The 19,641-nt window shown below is 51.8% G+C and overlaps 1 protein-coding gene across 1 annotated transcript in view; it reads right to left on the reverse strand.

Annotated features, from left to right (window-relative positions):
* The window catches only part of UNC13A (unc-13 homolog A), a 49,946-nt gene continuing 30,305 nt past the window's right edge, over positions 1-19,641 (reverse strand). The window contains exons 27-45 of the mRNA XM_090290210.1: positions 19,223-19,308; positions 18,898-19,024; positions 18,147-18,243; positions 17,639-17,782; positions 16,469-16,552; positions 15,901-15,978; positions 15,576-15,664; positions 14,847-14,999; positions 13,550-13,673; positions 12,570-12,575; positions 11,023-11,061; positions 9,844-9,873; positions 8,530-8,586; positions 8,065-8,145; positions 7,040-7,187; positions 5,864-5,920; positions 2,726-2,818; positions 1,860-2,019; positions 1-359 (exon numbers count right to left, since the gene is read on the reverse strand). Coding sequence (XP_090146336.1) covers positions 59-359; positions 1,860-2,019; positions 2,726-2,818; positions 5,864-5,920; positions 7,040-7,187; positions 8,065-8,145; positions 8,530-8,586; positions 9,844-9,873; positions 11,023-11,061; positions 12,570-12,575; positions 13,550-13,673; positions 14,847-14,999; positions 15,576-15,664; positions 15,901-15,978; positions 16,469-16,552; positions 17,639-17,782; positions 18,147-18,243; positions 18,898-19,024; positions 19,223-19,308 — 1,954 coding nt within the window. The 3' untranslated portion in view covers positions 1-58. The remainder of the gene's footprint in view (positions 360-1,859; positions 2,020-2,725; positions 2,819-5,863; positions 5,921-7,039; positions 7,188-8,064; positions 8,146-8,529; positions 8,587-9,843; positions 9,874-11,022; positions 11,062-12,569; positions 12,576-13,549; positions 13,674-14,846; positions 15,000-15,575; positions 15,665-15,900; positions 15,979-16,468; positions 16,553-17,638; positions 17,783-18,146; positions 18,244-18,897; positions 19,025-19,222; positions 19,309-19,641) is intronic.

Below are 19,641 nucleotides of genomic sequence, written 5' to 3' on the forward strand. Positions count from 1 at the left end.
AGGCCCCACCCCGCCCCCTCTGCGCATGCGCAGTGCTGGTCACCCCACGTCCCCAGCGCTAAGGCGCAGGCGTGGCACCACCCTCCTCAGCGGAGCGCGTGTCCGACTTCAGCTTGACGAACTCCTTGGCTACCTCATCGTTGCTGCGCTGCGACAGGATACGCAGCACCGTGAGGCCCGTGTCGTCCATGTGGATGCGGCGGCCGAGGGGCAGCCAGCAGGCGGCGCTCCCGCGCTGGACTAGTTCACGCAACTGCAGCACGGCCAGCCCCACTGTGCGGTCCTCCCGGGCAAAGCAGTAGTCTTTGACGCACACCTGCAGCTCGTAGCACTCTGGGCCCGCTTCCGCACTCAGCGTGCTGCACAGAGCGAGAAGTCAGGGCAGTTCCAGCCCACCAGCCAGCACCACCCTTACCGATGACCCCGCCCCACGCCAGCCCCTCCCACCTCTACCCCATGACTGGCTTTACAGCCCTTGGCTGGGCCATGTCCACACCACCACCACCACCAAGGAATGTCCCTGCCATGTCTCTCTTCCTTCCATTCTGCTCCCCACCCAACAACACTCCACCAGCCTGGCCAAATCATATTCCTATCGCAGGTGATCCTTACCCCAGAGTACCCTGGCTAGGCCATGCTCCCACCACTCTGATACCCCATCTCCACACCCGTAATGGGCGGAGCTGCTGCCCTCACTATCCTGCTGCTCCAGATAGTACACCCAGAAGCTCCATTACCCGGATCCCACCTGAACGCATGTTCTCCCCTTGATGTGGCCCCTCCCCATGTTCCCTAGTCCACTCATTTTATCCCCAATATGCCCTCCAGATCCGACCCTGCCCTGATACCTCACCACAACTCTCCCTGCTCCCCCGGCTACATCCCTAGTGAAGCTGGCTCCTACCCCTCAGGTGATCTGCCCTGATGCTGGATAATGAAGGGCCCCTCACTTTGGCCAAGCCCACACCACTCCTTAACATCCCCCTCTCAGGCTGTACTCCTAGCCCTTAAGTACTCCAGCCCACCCCAGGAGGCCTATTTCCCCGCCCACTAGGCCCTGTTCTTGCTCCTTAGCATTTTGTCAGGTGACCTGCTACTCCAAAGTCCTCTGGCCCTCTTCTAACACGACTGATCTGCTGTTGTCCCTCAGGAGACTCCAACTCTCCTGACCTCTGATGCTCTCTGCACTTCTGTCCCCCAAGAACAGCCCCCAACATTACTCTGCCCAGTGAGATTCACACCTCACCCAAAAATATACACCATCCCCACCCCAGGTAATCCCTTTGTACACCCTGATCAGATTTATTTATGTACCCCCAGGGTCTGTCCTCTCTAGACACCAGATGCCTTGACCAAGCTCACAGTTGCCGACCAGGAAGCCCTATCCAGGTGTGACCCTACTCCCACACCCTGGACTAAGCCACACTCCACTCCTGCCCTCTGCAGCAGAATCCTCCAGATGATCTGCCCCAACAGACCTGAGAAGGCTCAATGCTTACTTCATGAGTCCTCACCCCCACACTCCTTAACCAGAGTCTCCAGCCCCAGAAATGGCCCTGACCAACACATCCCTCTGACCAGACTCCCTCTCACCTTCACAAGCCCTCATCATGATGTTATATCACACTCGATGCCACTCCCCCAGACCTGCCTGCCCTCAAGGTGGTCAAATCCATCCTGGTGTCCCCTCACTGATGTCACTCCTGCACTAAATTGCTTCTATTCCCAGCACCCCCATCTAGGACGTGACCCCTCGCATTCCTGTGCCCATGAACCACTGGCCCGTCAGACATCCCTCCTGCTTAATGGGCTGAGGTTAACCCAGTAAATGCCCTCTCTCCAGGGCACCCCAGACTCACAATTGGAAGCTCTCATTGTACTTGGGGGCCCAGCTGTTGTTCTTGGATTTGGTGGCGAACTTGCGTTTCTTGTCGCTGAGATGGGGCCCAATGATGTTGACCTCGATGAATGGCCGGAAAATGCCAGAAGTCTGCCACTTGAGGTCATTGGCAGCCACCACTATTGGAGGAAGTGGAGGGTAAGATCGGTCAGATTCCCTCAGAATGGGGCTGATTTTCTAAGCCTATCTTAAAGACTATATTTCCCAGCATGCTTCTGTAGCTAAGTGTGGCCATGTGACTAAGTTCTGGACAATGAGATGTGAGAGGAAGTGATGTTACAACTTCCTGGTTGTGGCTTGAAAGGGGAAATGCCTTAAACTTCTCTTTCGTTTAGCTGTGGGCTAGGATACTGGTCAGCTGGAGTTCTTTGGGATCTTATGGAGGGCGAAAACACATTAGGAATGAACGTGCAATGAAAGATGGCCTGGATCTCCAACACTGTGATGCCGAGGCATCAGCTCTGGGATGACTGTCCTTGGGAGTCACCTTAGAGAAAAATGTTTTCTATCTGTTTAAGCCACTGTTATTTTAGGCCTTGGCTAAAATAGACCAATCTGTGTTCTAATTAACAAAATAAAAGCCAACAAAAGGATAGCAGAGCTGAGAGATGGAGAAAGCAGAACTGAGTTCTGTAACATTGTTTACAGTCCTGGATTGATTCATGCTGAAGGTGATTTACTTCTAGAATTTTCAGTTTTATGAAAACATTTTTTTTTTTTTTAAATGGAACAAGTTTTTCTTGCTTACGCCAAGAGTTTGGTTTCTGTTTTAGAACCTAATACATCCTGGCTGAGGCACTCCCCTTGCCACCTCAGGCTGCTCACCTTTCACTGTGACCTTGTGTTCACCGGTTCCTGGATGAGTGAAGAGCTCAACGTGGAGGGAGACTTCACCTACAGGGTCTTCTACACCAGAGCCTGGGTGAGGCAGGGGAGGATGTTTGGTGTCAGCTCCATTCTTTCTCGCCCACCAGAAGGGACTTGGACTGCCTCCCACCTATGACGTGCTGGCAGCACCAGGTCAACAGCCCTGACAGGGTGGCACTGAGGATTGGCTGGGGTAGTAGGTACTCTTGGGGAGACAAAGAATCCAGGACTCTGGTCTTTCATTAACTTGCTGTGTGATCCCGAGTGGATCTCTTAAGTTCTCTGAGCCTAATGTGTCTGCCTCCCACTTTTCTCTTTCTCTTGACCAATCATGAGGTCAAAACTCAGTCTTCAGCCCTCGCTGGTATGGCTCAGTGGATTGAGTGCCGGTCTGCGAACCAAAAGCCTGCTAGTTTGATTCCTGGTCAGGGCACATGCCTGAGTTGTAGGCCAGGTCCCCAGTTGGGGGTGTGTGAGAGATCAATGCATCTCTTGCACATTGCTATTTCCCTCCCTTTAAAAGTAAATAAATAAAATCTTTAAAAAACACCTCAGTCTTCATCTGCTACACCATCTCAGCAGCATCTGACGCTCTGACTTCCTGTGCCTCAGTTTTTCCTCTTGGTTGCAACAATGCCACACTCTCTTAAGTTCCTGTCCTACACACTAGTCACTCCTCACCCTCTTTTATCACTTTCTCCTCCTTTGTCAATCCTCAAACTGTTGGGGCACCCTGTACCCCAGGCCTTGACCTCCTTCTTTGTCTTCACTTCCTAAGTACTGATAAATTAGAAGATCTCACCAAACATGTATAAATGACCCATGGACATGGACAACAGGGTGAGGATTGACTGTGGGAGTAGGGGGTGGGCAGGGCAGGGGAGAGCAACCAGGGAATAATTGGGGAAAATATAAAAGAACAACAATAAAAAAATAAAATAAAATTTAAATTCTTTGAGTATTTGAGGTAGGGGGAGGAGAAGATCCCACCAGCTCTACCTTCACAATACGACCAGAATCTTACCTACCTCCCTGGCCTCCAGTCTCCACCCTGACCCAGCCCCCTCATTGCACTCCTGGACTATTGCAGTAGACCCCTCCCTGTCTTCCTGCATCCACCTCTGAGCCTCTCTCAATACACCAGCCAGAGAAAACATATTAAGTTAGATCACATCCTTTCTTTGCTCAAAACCTTTCCATCTCACTCAGAAGTGATTGAGTCCTTTTTGTGACCTAAGAAGTCCCTCTCCATATTTCTCGCTATTACCCCTCCTGCCTCTCTTCCCTCCTCTCTCTCTCTTGCTAATTCTGCTCCAGCCACAGGGACTTCGTCTTTTATTTGCCCTATCTCCACACCATTCCTCTTCTAATAGAAAATCCCAATCTTCCATTGAAAAATGCCCCCACCCTCACCTCAGACCTTGTGGCTCCCACGTCAGAGCATTCCTTGCCCATGGCTGCAGTGATTGGCTGAGGGATGGTCATGTGACTCAAACTGGAACTGGCCTTGGGACTTTGGCTGTAAGTGTTAAAAAAAAGAGTCTCTCTTGCTGGTGCTAAGCTGGCAAGGCTGTCTCTGCCCTGTGAGGGGAGAGGATACCCAACGGAGGTCTCAGTAGAGACCAATGACCACTGGAACTGTAGAAGGCTGGATCCAGCTATTCCTGATGCTAACGCAACTCCTAATCTGTTGGTCCCAGAACCAACAAATTCTCTTCTCTGCTTGAGTCAGGGTGAGGCGCACTTGTTTCTGGCCAGCACAAGCATCCTGATTGGTTTTACTGAGGTTCATTGAAGTGCAGCTTAAAAACTTTTGTCCCCATCCCTCCCTCTGTGACTCTGGAAAGGACATCCTGTGGAGCCTGGGGACCTGTGACCGCCAGCACGCCCACCAGGTCCCCACCAGGTCCCTCACCAACCCCCCAGGAAGCTCCCCACACCTGGAGCACCCCATGCATGGGAGAGGAACAGGAGGAAAGTTGGGAGTGGGGGTGGGGAAGGAGAACAGGTCAGTCCAAGGTTGATTCAGGTCACTTGAGCAGGGAAGGAAGTGACTGAGGCTCAGGGGGCACAGAAGCCTGCAGACCCCCAGCACCCTAGTACTGGGGCGTACACCCCCATCTTCGCTGTTACGCAGGCCACTTTCCTAATCATCTCAAGCTCTCACTCCCTCGTTCCCCCACCAGTCACATGCTCAGCCTCACCTCCCCCACCCCTCCAGGCTGATGCTTCATTGCAAGCTCAATCCGGGCCAGACTGAGGGTGCCAGGGGGAAGTCAGACAGTGGTGGGAGGGGTGAGGGGTCAGACCAAGGCCAAAGCTAGTAAGAAGGGGGAAGGGGGCAGTGCTGGGCGCCCCCATCCCGTGGTTTGCTGGCTCCAAGAGGAAGGGTTTTTCCTGGGCCTCTGTGCTTCTCCCAACACCTCCCTCCCCCCACAAGTCCTGGGCTCCCCTGCGGGGGAAGGTTCCTTGGGCAAGTGGCTTCTCCTTTAAGACTCAGCATCCTCATTTATGGACTGATGAAACACCTTTGTGCAGCAATTGGTAGGAATCTTTGTAAGAATCCTTGAGATGTGTTTGGCACAAGGGCTGGTTCATAGTTAGAGCTTGAAAAAAAGTTAGTTTTATACACTCAGAAAAGTGATACCAAGTATAATAATAACAACTAAAAATTGTTACGAGCTATTACATGTTAGAAACTGCTCTAAATTTATGTTAGAAACTGCTCTAAATTTAATTCATCACATCCTATGAATTAAGGTTCTTGACTGTCTCCAGTTCAGAGATGAGAAAACTGAGGCCCAGGGAGGCTGACTCTTGCCCTAGGTGCCCAGCCACTGAGTGGCAGAGCGGGGATCTGGTTTAAGAGATACGTTAAGGGAGTAACGGATGCTGGCTCGAATTGCTACTCCTTCCCCACGTGGAACCAGCAAGCCGTCCTTCCCCCTTGTCCACCTTGGCCCCCATAGCCGGTCCAGCCCGGACGTGGCCCGGGCCGTGGAGGCGGAAGGACGGGCCTTTTACTAGCCAGGGCTGGGAGGGGTGCAGGCACCAGGCACAGGGCACCGGGCGCGGGCGGGCGGCGGAGTCACGTACCCTTCTCAGGATAAATGTCTTCACTAAGGGTAAACCTAGTCCCTTTTCCACCATGGACTAATCATGGGGGAGGGGGGAGAAAGGAGGGAAGAGGGGCAGAGACGAGCATTCCGGGGGCGAGGATGGAGGGCAGTGTGCGTGGGGTGAGCAGGGGAGGCGCGGTGGGGGCGGTGAGTGAGAGGGAGGAGAGACAAGAGAGAGAGAAACGTCAGCTGCACAGACAGACAGACAGACAGCTTCCCGCACCGGGGGACACCAGGAACACTAAAAGCAGCAGCGTGGACCGGGCACGAAGCTGAACGTAGAGGCCTGATGTCCAGAGAGGGCCCTCGGCAGACTGGGGCGGGGAAAGGGGCCCCTGGTAACCGCAGGGCTTTGCTCCCTCCACCCCAGCCCCCGCCTCCACTGCTGGTGTTCAGTCTGGGTCAGCGGCCAAACTTCTCTACCTTGTTTGCACTCTTAGAACCAATTTTGAAAAGGGGAGGGTCCTGGGGGACGGAACTAGACCTGTCCCCCAGCCCCAGCTCTGGTGTGTGAGCTCAGAGAGGGACCAGAGACAGGTAAGAGAAGAGAGAATTAGAGAAATGGGAATTTCCTCTCCCCACACCCTCTCTACTTTGGGGTCCCACCTATCCCTGGGGCTGTCAATCATTCTTTAGCCCCAGATATTACAGAAGTTCCTCCCCAGGGACCTCCAACCTTTCATCCAGAGGTCCCTTCCCTGGAGCTCTCAATCACTCATCGACCGCATGATGTCAGAAGTACCCCCCCCACGCCAGAGCTGTCAATCACTCCTTAGCCGCCCCCTCCCCACCATCAGAGGTCCCTCCCCCAAAGCTGTCAACCATGTGGTCAGGTCGCGCCCCTATAATCTGTCAATCACCTTGGTCTATGACACCAAAGACGTCCCTCCCCAGGGCTTTCAATCACCTCCTGGCCCTATGATGTCATAGATTTTCCCCGACGTCAATCATCTCCTGGCCCAGTGACGTAAGAGATCCCACCCCTACAAGATGTGGATCTCATTGGTCAGTAACATCAAGCAGCTCACGAGCGCCAAGGAGCTGTCAATTCGCCCGTGATGTCACAAAAGAGATGAGTCAATAGCAACTCATGGCTGGGCTGGGCTGCCCCTGGGGGTGGGTGTTCTTCTGGAGCTACCCTGCTGCCCCTTACCCTGGGCCGCCTGTGTCTGCACGAAGGTCTTAATGAGCAGGTCAGTGGCCTGCGTGTAGAGGGACAGGGCGTAGCGCAGGGACTGCAGGTCTGGACTCTTCTCCAAGAAGGTCTTCTTGAGTCCCACACCACCCGCGTGGAAGTATTGCTGTGGGCAAAGGTGGGGGAGGTGAGGCCAGAAGCACCCCCTAACAGCTCATCCATCCCTGTCTTCCATCCCTCTGCCCTCTGCAATGATGAACTGGGTGACCTGGCGATCTCCAAAACACCTAAGTCTGGGGCTGCTACTCCCTTACCTTCATTCCTGCCTCAAACCCTCTAGTGGGATCCCAACACCCTCAGAAAAACAGTCATGCCTCCAGCCCCTCACTTGGCCCATTGTGGTTCCAACACTGCAACCCCCCTGCCTGCTCCCCAACTGTCTACCTTAGAACAAGTCTGCTTCAGGGCCTTTGCACTTACTATGCTCACTGGTGATGAGGCCCTTTCCGCCATGACCCTGGCCCTTAATCTTATCAGGCTCCCATCTTTCTTTGATCAAAGTCAAGGAACCTGCCTTGACCACCCCTCTTTAACATGTTCCTCAACTCCATTTCAGCAAAACATATTTTCAAAAGTAGTTTTCATGCTTTCCATTTCATGCAGACTATAGCCCCTTTCATGCCTCCATGTTCTTGCATGGGCTGGGCCCCTGCCTAGAACAATGTTTGCTTTGCTTTGTGAACTCCTATGCATTCCTCAAAACCCACCTCCCACATGTCTTTTTCCAGAAAGTCCTTGCTGCACCCTCCATGGGCTACCTCAACTCCTACCCTTCCCTCTACCACACTCTGACCCCACAGGGCGGGGGATGTTTGTATCCAACTGTGCCCCGCAGCCTGGGGCTCCTCAGGGCCTTGCCAGAGGATCATCAGGGAGTGTTTATAAATTGAATAAATTAAGGTGGGTTCAAACCTTGGTCCATGTCCATACAGCCACAGCCTTTGCATGCCCCACCTGGGATGAGCAGCAGTGGGTCCTCTTACCTTGATGGTGTCCAGGGCCAGCTCAACAACTGCACACTGCTTTGGGGTCAAGCTCTTGGCTTCTTCTCGTACCATGTGGTCCTGGATGGATGGAGAGGGCCAGGCAGGCAGAGCAGGTCATTCATTAGGGATTTGCCTATCTATGGTACTAATCCCTGTAAAACTGAGGAATTAGATAGTGGGTCTGCTTTTTCATTACTGTGTCCCCAGTGCCCAGCATGTGACTAGCATATAGCATATAGCTCAATAAATATTTGTTGAATAAATTATTTGTACCCTCGATCAAGCTGTATCTGAAGCTGAACCATGTACATTCTTTCCAACACACCAGAACAAATAAATTGTGCTTAAGTCAGTCTGAGTAGGGTTTCTGTCCCATGAACCTGCAAAGCATGTCACTGTTCTGGGACTTCTCCCCAAAGAATCCCCACTATCCTGGTTTCCTGCCCCCACCCCTGGCCTCACCTTGAGTTTAGACAGCTGACCCAGCTCCTTGGCTGCATTGAAGATCATCTGGGTTCCCTGCAGGCAACAACAGACATAGCCAAGTAAGGGTAGGGGGTCCTCCAGCCCAGTCCCCAAGACCCTGCTGACACCCTAGCCCTGGACATCTTGATTTTTGTCCAAAGGCTCTGGGCAGGGCAATGGATGTGTCCTGGAGACAGAGGTCTGGAGCCTCCCAGGAAGTGTGGAAGAGGAGATGGTGATTTTGTCCCCCAAAAATCCGTCCTGTGGGGATGCCATCCACCCTCCCACCTCCACCACAACCCCAGGTTTGTGGGACAGAGAAGAGAAACAGAGAGAGAGAGCGGGCTGTGAGGGGCAGTGGGTGGGGAGAGCCCCAGATGGTGTTTGTGGGTATGGGTGGGCCTTGCCAGCCCAAAGTCAGGGGGTCTTGAGGAAACTGTGTGATAGGCTCTAGTGAAACCCCCCACTATGTGCAGGATCATTTGCTCTGTGGGAGGCATTTCCCAGTAATCTGAGGGGGGTCTGTTAGTCTGACCTTTTAAAGGGACAATCTTCCCCTACAACACACACCTCAATATACCCTCCCTGCCTCCCCAAACAGACACCAGCAAGGTGGTGTCCTGGTTCTGGTTCCAACAAGCTGAGTGGGCCTGGGTTCAAATACCAGCTCTGCTGTGTTGCCTTGGGCAAGTCATTTAACCTCTCTGAGCCTTTGTTTTGCCATCTAGATGAGGGAAATCATATCCACTTCAAGGTTTAGCTGGGACTAAGTGTGTCTTTGTTCAACGTTTATTGCTATTAGCACTCGATTGAAAGGTCACAGGCAGTGCTGGGGGAGACAGGGTCAGGGACTGAAAATCCCATATCCTGCATCCTCTATCACTGTGCTGGGTGACCTGGGCCAGTCTGGGGGTGTTGGGCAGGGAGGGAGCCATTTAGGGCTAGGAGATCTGGAATTACACGGACAATCTACCAGCTGCCCCACGGAAGCCACTACTAGCATTATCACCATCCTGACTGTCCCTATTCTTCTTATTCCTGGTCTGTGAGTCCCCAAGGCTGTTACAAGGCACAGTTACTCAGGAGCCCAGCTGTTTGGGCCTCAGTTTCCCTTGCATCCCCTCCTCCCTGCCTGCTGCCTCCCCGCCTGCCACCCCTCACAAGCAAGCCAGACAGACAGAGGAAGAAGAGACCGACAGACGGGTTCACAGAACGACCCCAGACAGCATGGACCACCACAAGGGTAGAAGGAGGCACAGAGTGGGGTAAGGGTGGGGAGGAGCCAGACAGACAGTGAGAGGTTGGTCTTACATCTGAGTGGCTTGGCAGTTTCGCCCTGCCCTGTGAAGAGAATCAGGTGGAGGTCAGAGTTCAGGTGCTGGCTGGGAGGACAGCCAGTGGGACTTTCCTGACCCCTCAAATCATACTCCCACCCTTCAGCCCATGAGCTCCCTCCCAGATCCTGGGTCTAATGATGAGCCCCCTTCCCAGCTAAGCTCTTTCCCTTGTCCCTTGGTGGGGGCTTGGGGCCATGCTCCTAGACTGCCATGCCAGGAGCCTAGAACCAGCCCATCACCTTGGGACAGATGCCCCATCCCATAGTCAGCCTGCCCCAAATGGGGCACCTTGAGAAGGGGGAGAAAAGAGACAGAGCTTGAGGTCTATTGTCCCCCAACTCGCAGGACCTTATCCTGGCAGGTCTGACTCTTAAAAGAAACATGCTAACAGGTATCACATGTTTATTCAACATACAGACACTCAGGCACATCCGTGAATATGCAGAAAGTTTATACACACACATCCCAAATGACAAAGACACACACCTGCGGAACTCACACTAAAATATACTGTGCACTCCTAAACACTTGCATGTGTGTGCACAATCACATATATAAACCCACACACTCTTCCCCCTCCCATGGATGTATATACATGTGTATGGTGCCTGGCAAATGAATGTGTCCCCTAAAGGGCTGGGTGAGTGAGTAGGGAAGTCCTACAATCCTTGTTCATAAAATGGAGACCTCCACTTGTGTGCACACAGGTGTGCTAGCTCCTACACAAATGCACAGCAAGGGCAACTGTTCATATGTTGCTACAGCTCCCATTTCTTTACAATAAACAACCATTAGAACAAAAAAGTCTGCATAAAAAACAACACATGTCTCAGTCCAGGGCAGTGACTGAGTGACTGGGCCCTTCTTGAAGCCACAGAATTTCAGCTGAGCCCAGAGCTGGGATAAGCTCCTTGAGTGCTGTTGTGAGAGGGCGGGAACTGTATGTGCCCGCATAGCTCACATACGCACACACACTATAAGCCATGTCCCTGGGGAATCACCTCATTTCTGAATTATGGTTTTGTGGGACTTGGTTAGGATCCTGACCTTTTCTACTCCTGACCCACAGCTGACTTTCCTGCCCATGAACATGAACACACACATGCACACACACCCAAGCTCAAGACCTCAGCACCAACAAGGCCCTCATTACCTTTTCTAATCCCTTGCCATGTTTTCTCAAGAGGGTGCCCTGCAGAGACAATGTCACAGGGTGATCAACCTGGCAAGCCATGTGGGGTGGGAACCCGGGTGATCGCACATGTACTTATAGGGACAGAGGGTATGGGGCATCTGCACTGCACAGGGGGTTGGTGACTGGGTTGCAAGGGATGTGTGTGTGTGTCTAACACCAACTGTTAAAATGTGTGAGGGAGAGTCAGAAAGACAGGAAAGAGAGGAGAAATAGAAATACAGAGCCAGAGAAAAAGGAGAGAAGTTGCTGCCAAAATATAATCTATTTATATTTATTGTATATATGAGGCTCTTGGTTCTTGGGTCAACAGGAAAGCAAACAGGTTCCATATTCAGACAGATCTGAATTTGAATACTGACTCTGGCATCTAGGTACTATGTGAGTAAATGACTCTGCCTTTGAGTCTCAGTTTTCCTCATCTGCAAAATGGGAATAATAAAACCCACCTTTCTCAAAAGGCTGTCATGGGGGTGAGCTGAAAGCACAGCTAAGAGGAGGTCTGGCATACAGGGAATCATCAATGAAAATCAACTCCCTATGCTTCCTGCCCACTAATGCATTGTCTGTGCTTGGGTATGCTGCCACCAGACGGTTATGGCTCAAGACCCACACTGAAGCCGCCAAGAAATAAGACCTCTTGTAAACTTTTGACAAGATTAAATATTGTAAAAGCCTTGTATTTCTCACAAACAGGGGAAATCCGAAGTGGTTTCACTGATTTCTGCCCTGGTATGTGTGTAAATACTACCCCCACCACCAAAACAACAACATGAACTCTGAGTTAGTGACCACTGACTCTGCTAGTCATGGAGATGAGCACTTTAATGCATTATCCCATTTTGTTTTGACAATAGCACTCTGATAGTTGCTATAATTAACCATTTTTTCCAGACAAAGAAAGAGGCTGGAAGGTGAAGTGACTTTCCAAGGTCACAGAGAGAGAGAAAGAGAGAGTGGCAGGGCTGGGATTTGACAACAGGTCTGCCTGACACCAAAGCCATCTCCCACCTGGGTGCTTGGGTGTATGTGCAGTGGGAGTGGGGTGGGTAGGAGTGGCGGAGGGCCTGCCCTGAGCAGCTGAGTATGGTCCCGGGTGGTAAGCCCAAAGGGGAGATCAGAGGGGCTGTGTTGACTTTGAACCTCCTAGTTTCTAGGAGAGATCCAGATACCCTAATGGTGTCTGAGCATGGGAGAGGGGGGATATCCCAACCAAAGGACCAGGACAGATGTGAAGGTGCTAGGCCTGGGGTTTGGGAACCTGGAGGTGCTGCCTCCATATTTACAATGGGTGGGGTGGTAGGCATGGCCTCCCTCCCTCCCAGCCCCGTCCCCTCCCCATGCCCCATCCCAGACAGACACAGGCACATCTAGGCAGGAGGTGGGACAGTGTGGGAGGGGCAGTGGGTGAGGAGGGGGCACTGGGTGGGGGGCTGCAGCCACACAATGGGCCGAGTCCAGACATAGAGCGGACGGACGGACAGACGGACAGAAGGGACTCTACTTACGATCATCTGTCAGCCGTGATGGGGGCCGGGTGGTAGGGAGGGGGGAATAAGTCACCATGAGTCTCCCAGGAAGGCCAGGGAGAGGGGGGAGAAGGCACTGAGGGGTGAACCCTGTGCCCCAGCCCAGCCTGGATGAGGTGGGGCTGGCTGCAGGAGGTCTGAGCCTCCTACCTCATTGTTGTCTCTTGGGGAGCCCCCGCCCACCCTCTCCAAGCTCCCCACATCCACCCAGCAGTGTCCTCCCACTTTGTGCTGAGCCATCAACCCATGTACCAAGGTGTCCAGGCCCCTAATGTCTCCCTGGAGGGATCCATGCCCAGCTCACCCTCCACAGATGTCATGGTACCCCCACTCGCATTCAGCAGCCTGATCCCAGGGGATCATCCTCTCTGGGATGTTCCCAAAAGGGTCCCAGAGGCACAGTCCTGGTCTCTGGATGGCTGCAGACCTCTGCTTGACATCTCTAACCTTGGATGTTCTCAGTGACCTCTACCCAACCTCCAGGAACCCCTTGTTCTATTTCTATTAGTCTTTGATCTTTGAAGTTCATGGTGTCTCCCCTCTTTGTCTCTTGATGGACCACCCTAAGGGCCTCTGATAAACCCAGTGACCCGTATGACCTTTGTGCCCCATGGGTGGCCTTGAGCCCCAAACTGACTTGTTTTCTGAGTGATCTCTGACTTCGGAATGACCTCTTGACTCATGTGACCTCTACATTCCTTAGATGTCATTTAACTCTACTTGACCTCTTTGACCTTTAAATAACTGACCCGTGAATGATCTCTTTGACCCTTTGATAACTTTTAACCATGTGTAACCTCTCTGGTCTTGGGCCTCATTGATCTCTGGTGACTTCTATGACCCTTGGATGACCCTTGTACCTAGACAACCTCTGAGTCCCATTGCCTTTGGCACCAAGCTCTCTGGGCTCCCACAGAGGAGGTGACCCAGGCATCCCCTCTAACCCCTGTGGGTCTCACCGTCTGGTCAGTGAGGGGTGGCAGGACAATGGTCTTCTCCATGGTGTTCATGACCAGCTTCCACAGCTCCTTCAGTACCCTTTTCAGCACCGTCTTCTCGCAGATTTTGGCAAAGAGAGTCAGGCTGGGGGTGAGGGGCAGGTATGAGAGAGAGAGTGAAGCAGACCCTGACCTGTGGAACCAGGCACTTCCCCTCAACGTATGGGAAAGGTGGGAAGGCATCCCATGGACATGCCAGAGGGCAAGGAGCCTGTACAAGGACCTTGGGTAGTCTGATGGAGCTACGATGTCTGATACATGTAGAGAGCAAATGTTGGCTGGACTGCTCAGCAGGGACCAGACAGGAAGTCTAAGAGGAAGGCATGGGCCTTAGCATGAGGGCAGTGGGGAGTTATGGAATATGAGAGAGAGAAGAGAAGAGAAGAGAGAGAAAGAGAGAGAGAGAGAGAGAGAGAGAGAGAGAGAGAGAGAGAGAGAGAGAGAGAGAGGGAGAGAGAGACCCTACAGTTTGAAAAAAACAGAGTGGAGATTAACTGAATTAGAAGTCTGCATGGAGAACAGGGACTGTGAGCAGGCTGGGGCCACGCTCAAGAGGGAGAGGAAGCAAATGGTAGGGAAAGGGCAGGCTCAAGAGGGACAACAACAAAGAATTCATGATTGGATGTTTGAGGGTAATCTACCATGTATGATCCAGCAAATGACCCTCCCATCCACCAAACCATCCCTCCCCCAACTTTCTTTAATGCTCCTTCCATCTCTTTTTCCTTCTTTCCTTCCTTTCTTCCTCCAAGTTTCTAACCATTCATCATCCATCCTTTCTTCTTTCCTCTCTCCCCTTCCTTCCATCCATCTTCTCATCTACACTTCCATCCATTTATCCTTATTCTCATTCATCCATTCAGTTATTCATCCATCCAAATACTTACCCAGCTAGCCATCCATTCATCCATCCATTTATCTACCCATTTGTCCATCCATCCATCCTTTCATCTATCTATCCTCCATCTAGCCTTCTAGCATTTATCTTTTAATCTATTCATCTATGCACCTGCCCAACCCTTCTGTCATCTATCTATCCAACCTTCATCCATTTATCTGTACAAATATTTACTCACCAATCCCTCCAATCATTTACCCACCCATCTTTCATCCCTTTATTGCCACCACCCACCCACACATACAAACCGTTCAATCACTACCCAGCAAGTATGTCCAAGTGTTCTAAGTCAGCACCCAGTCTCCGAGGCCCCACTCATGGCCCTTCCCTCACTGGCCCAGTCCGCCCAGCCTGGCTCACTTGCTGTCCAGCAGGTCCATGATGGGCTGCAGCACGTTGTCAGCATCCTGGGCCACGCTGCTGCAGGCGCTGGCTGGCACATTGCCCGTGCCCTTCACCTGGCTAAGTATGTCGCCCATCTGTTTGACACACTCCTCAATGTGAGGCTGGAAGCTGAGGGCACAAAGAAGAGGAGCTCAGACCATATTCCTGGCTTCTGGAGAAAGGGCCAGATGAGGCCATGAATGCTGATCTGTGGACCTTGACCTTTTATCATCAGCCTCAGGGAGTCAATGGTATATAACTGAGGAGGGGGCACTGAAAATAGCAGAATTGGGTCGGCCTGCGAACCAAGTGTCGCTGGTTTGATTCCCAATCAGGGCACATGACTAGGTTGCACACCAGATCCCCAGTGGTGTGTGAGAGGTAACCGCACATTGATAATAAAAAAAAAAAAGAAAATAGCGGAATTGGGCACTGGGCTAAGACATTTACCTGTGCTGTCCATTTCATCACACAGTCCTGTTCAAGTACATTGTTATCATCCCCACATTAGAGATGAATAAACTAAGGCTCAGAGAAGTTAAAAGACTCACCCAAGGCCACACAGCGAGTAAGCAGTGAAGCCATGACTGAACTCAACTCCAAACCTGAGGTCTTCACTACATCCACTGAGTCTCTGGATGCCCCATGCTCAGAGATCTGGGAGCTGCCCCCTCCCCCTGTTCCTAGCCCTGGAGGTGCCCCCACCTGGTAGCAAACACCCGGCTGAGTTCATCCAAGACGTTGTTGAGTTTCACCTGGAGCTCTTTTAAGATGTCACTGGCCTCAGCATCCAGCTGAGTAAGGGGAAGGGACATTCATCAGGTCAGGTTTACAGAGCATCCACATGCCTGGGGCATTTTCTCACCCAACTCAGGGAAAGGGACCCCAAGGGGCTGGAGAAGAAACTGAGACACAGGCAGTGAAGCCACTTGCTTGGGTTTAAGGGAGTGGCTGAACTGGAATTCATCAGGTATAAGCTCTGGGGCCTGCAGGGATAGTGGGATGGTCACCCTGCTTGGTCCCACCTCACCTCCTTGCCTCCCATGGCTTCAAACATCTTCTCTAGCTGAACTCGCAGCTGCTGAGTGTTGTTCATGAGAATACAGGGCTGGGGATGGGAACAAAACAGGGAGTCAGGGTCCAGAACCCCTCACCAGAGTCTCCTCCGCCCACCACTAGGGACCCTGGATGGTTTCAGGGTCGAGTATGGAGAAAGCTGGGGTCCCACAAGGTCATCTGAAAATGGATATTCCTGGGAGTGTTGAGGAGGGTGGTCTCTGGGGACTGGCAGAGGGAAGAATGACCCAAGGAAGTGGGCTGGGACTCAGAAAGGGAAGTTCTAGTTATACACCCATGTGCTCCTACATGGACTCAAAGCTTTGCATGCTCACATATATACACTCTAAAGGCTTCATTTGCAACAACAGCGACACAGTAAAAGCATGTCCCCCTCACTTCCAGATCCCTCAAGACATACACAGTCAGACATGCATACAGTTGGACACACACACACACACAGCTCTCAGAGCCCAGGGAAGGATAAAGCCCTGGGAATGTAAAATGGGGTTGGGAGAGAGGACAGGGGCCCTGCAGGTCACCACTTTCTCCTTCTCCTTGGAGCAGTAGGAGGCGAAGTCCTTGATGATGATGTCCGCATACTGGAGGAGCACATTACTGATGGTCTGGGTAGGACATGGAAGGTGGTTAAGAGGAGGGAATGGAGCTAGATGGGCCCATTAAGAGCCACTAGTGAGATGAGGGATAAACTCAAACCCACTTTAGTGCCTAAAATGGACCACTGGATTGGGTGACTTCTCCATCCAGGGTGACCATCACAATCAAGGGAGACACCACCACTTGAAGACAATTATTTTATGTAGACTCGGCTTTTTATCAGAGCAGTCAACCATCATAACCCAGCCCCAACCAAGAACATTACCTGATCCCAAACCAAACCCCAATTCCTACTTGCATTCCCCAACTTCATCTCAGTCTAAAGCAAACCCAACAGAACCCAATCACAGTCCAATGATCTCAGCCTCCAAACTCATCCAGGGTCCACCCAAATTCTATATAACCCCCAACACTCACTCTAATAATGCCAAAGCAAATCCCAATCCTAACAGTAACTCTAAAACCAACTCCAGCCTCAACCCCATCCCCAACATTACCCCCAGTTCCAAATTCAACCCCAACCTTAACTCAAATGCTGCTCCCAACTAAAACGCTAACCTCTATGGGAGAACCAACCGCAACACTGACCCCAGCCTCAACCTCAGTCTCAGTGATATCACCAATCCCAACTTTTACCTCAAACTCAACCTCAGTTTCAATCCTGACCTCAACCTCAACCCAAGCCTTAATCCTAACCTTAACTCCAGTTTCAATGACATCACCAACCCCAAGCTCAACTCAAACCCAACCTCAACTCCAATTGCCAACTCATCACCAATGTCAACCTCAACTCAAACCCCAGTCTCAAATTCTAACAACTCCAATCTCAGTGAAATCACCAACTCCAACCTCAGCCTCAACATCAACCCAACTCCTGTCCCCAACCACAACTCCAATCTCTATGGTGTGACCAACTCTAACACAGTGGTTTGGGTTGGTTTTTCCATAGGACTCAGCCCCAAACTCAGTCCCAGTAATATCACCAACCCCAACTTTGACACCAATCCCAGCCTCAACTCCACCTCAATCTTGACCCTATCCCAAACCCATCCCCCACCTGGACCCCATCCCCGACACCACCCACACTCCCGCACCTTGGCAAACCTCCTCATGTAGTGCCCCACAATCTGGGGGTCTGGGCACTCGAGCTTCTTGATAATCTCAAAGCTCTGGTTAAGCTGGGAGAAGACATCCACCACAGAGCAGGAGAATAGGGCATGCTCTGAGGTCTGCTGGAACTGCAGAGTAAGGAAGGGCAGGAGAGAGAGGGGTCAGAGCCAGAAAGTCCCCAGAGCCCAATGCTCCTAATCTCCATGAGAAGAGCCAGAGACCAACTGTCCTGGGGTGAGATGGATAGTATGTGAGGCTGACTTACAGCGAGACACAGAGGCCACAGTTGGGGGGGTGGTAGGTGGGGTCAGGGCTGATAAACTCACAATCATTTGTTGAATGAACAAAGGACTTTAAACACCATGAACAAGGCAAAGATAGTGGACTTGCTTCAGAGACTGGCCTCATGCCAAATTGTATCTCAATGGAACCCAGAGGGAGCAAATCCACTGTGGGCTGATTGGGAGCTTGGTGCTGGGTCAACCTTCTCACCCCATCCTTCTTGTCTCGCTCCAGGGCTCCATGTAAGAAATCTCGGGACACCTCCTCATTCTCGTCCAGCCACTGGATGACGAAAGGCTCAAACCACCTGGAATGGAGAGTGGAGGTAGGGCCCTGCCATCTCTTGTCCCCATAACCCTCTACTTGAGCACACCCTGTGGCCTTGGGTGGTCACCCCTCTGCTTCCGTCCCCCACCAGGCCTTGGCTACTTCACCTATGAAATTAACCAGTGACCATTCTCAGAGCAAAGGCCAAGACTTGTAGGAATCTTGGTTGATAAACTGCCATGGGCAAGTAAGTTTACTCTCTAAGATACCAACACAGCATAGTAGGCCCTCAGTAAATGACGGCCACCAACCCACTCTCCACCACAGTAAGACATTCCAAGTTCAAATAGGGCTCCATCACTAATTGGATGTTACCTTGGGCAAATCCTTCAGCATTTAACCCTATATTTCTTTATCCACAAGATGGGAACTAGGATGTTCCCATCTCATAGAACTGTCAAAAGGATTAAATGAGAAAATATATGTGGGACTGCTTAGCACAGTTCCTGATACTTATAATTAACTGTTTGGCTATAGGAATCCTTAGGCCGATGGCTAAGAATGGAGAACAATGGGTTTGAGCCCCACCTGTGCCCCGATGCCCAGGGAATACTGAGTAGGTGAGCCCTCCTCTTTGGGCTCTGTCTAGTATCAGCACTACAGTCCTGGCTTGGATTCTGGGTAGGGGTCTTACGCAGGGTATTCGGGCACTCGGTCCTTGAAAGCAGGAAGCTCTGCCACATATTCATTGTAGAGCCACTTGACCTTGAAGTGGAGGTTCATGTAGTCGGCGCTCTTGCACAAGCGATGCTTGTCATGCTCTGGAGCAGGGAATGGGGGATGTGTGGCTCAGCCAGGAGGGTCTGCCACCCTGTCTCGGCAGGGCCCACTCTAGCCATCATTGGTGTTCGAGCTCAGGCGTGGGGGCGGGGATACAGGGAACTCACATCTTGGAAAAGACACCGAGGAACAGCTATCTGCTATAGCCAGGCTGGGAAACATGGGGGTGGGGAACTCACCCTCCATGGCATACTTCATGTCCTGGGCAAACAGGTTCCACATCACTTCAGCACTGATTTTACCCACATTCAGCTCCTGGGGAAACCTAGGAAAATTTACGGAAGTGTAAAAACATGGTAGCGAAGCCAGATGGCACAGGCTACTTTGGCCTTCGCTGCCAAAGTGTAGTAGTGCAGGACAGCCGGAGGGATCTGTATTCAAGTTCCCTCATAGCCCCCAATTTACTGAGTGACTCTGCCTTGAGGCACTGCTTCTCCTGAGCCTCCACCCACATATCCCTCCATCCCTTCATTCATTAATTTACCAGCTTATCCACCCATATACCCATCCATTCACCCACCCATCTGCCTATCTACCCATCTATCCATTCTCCCTTCACCTTCCTCCCTTCCTTCCTTCCAACCAGTCATCTATCCAT

This window comes from Furipterus horrens, unplaced genomic scaffold, assembly GCF_987537825.1.
Source record: "Furipterus horrens unplaced genomic scaffold, mFurHor1.1.pri manual_scaffold_10, whole genome shotgun sequence".
In the NCBI taxonomy this organism is placed as follows: domain Eukaryota; kingdom Metazoa; phylum Chordata; class Mammalia; order Chiroptera; family Furipteridae; genus Furipterus; species Furipterus horrens.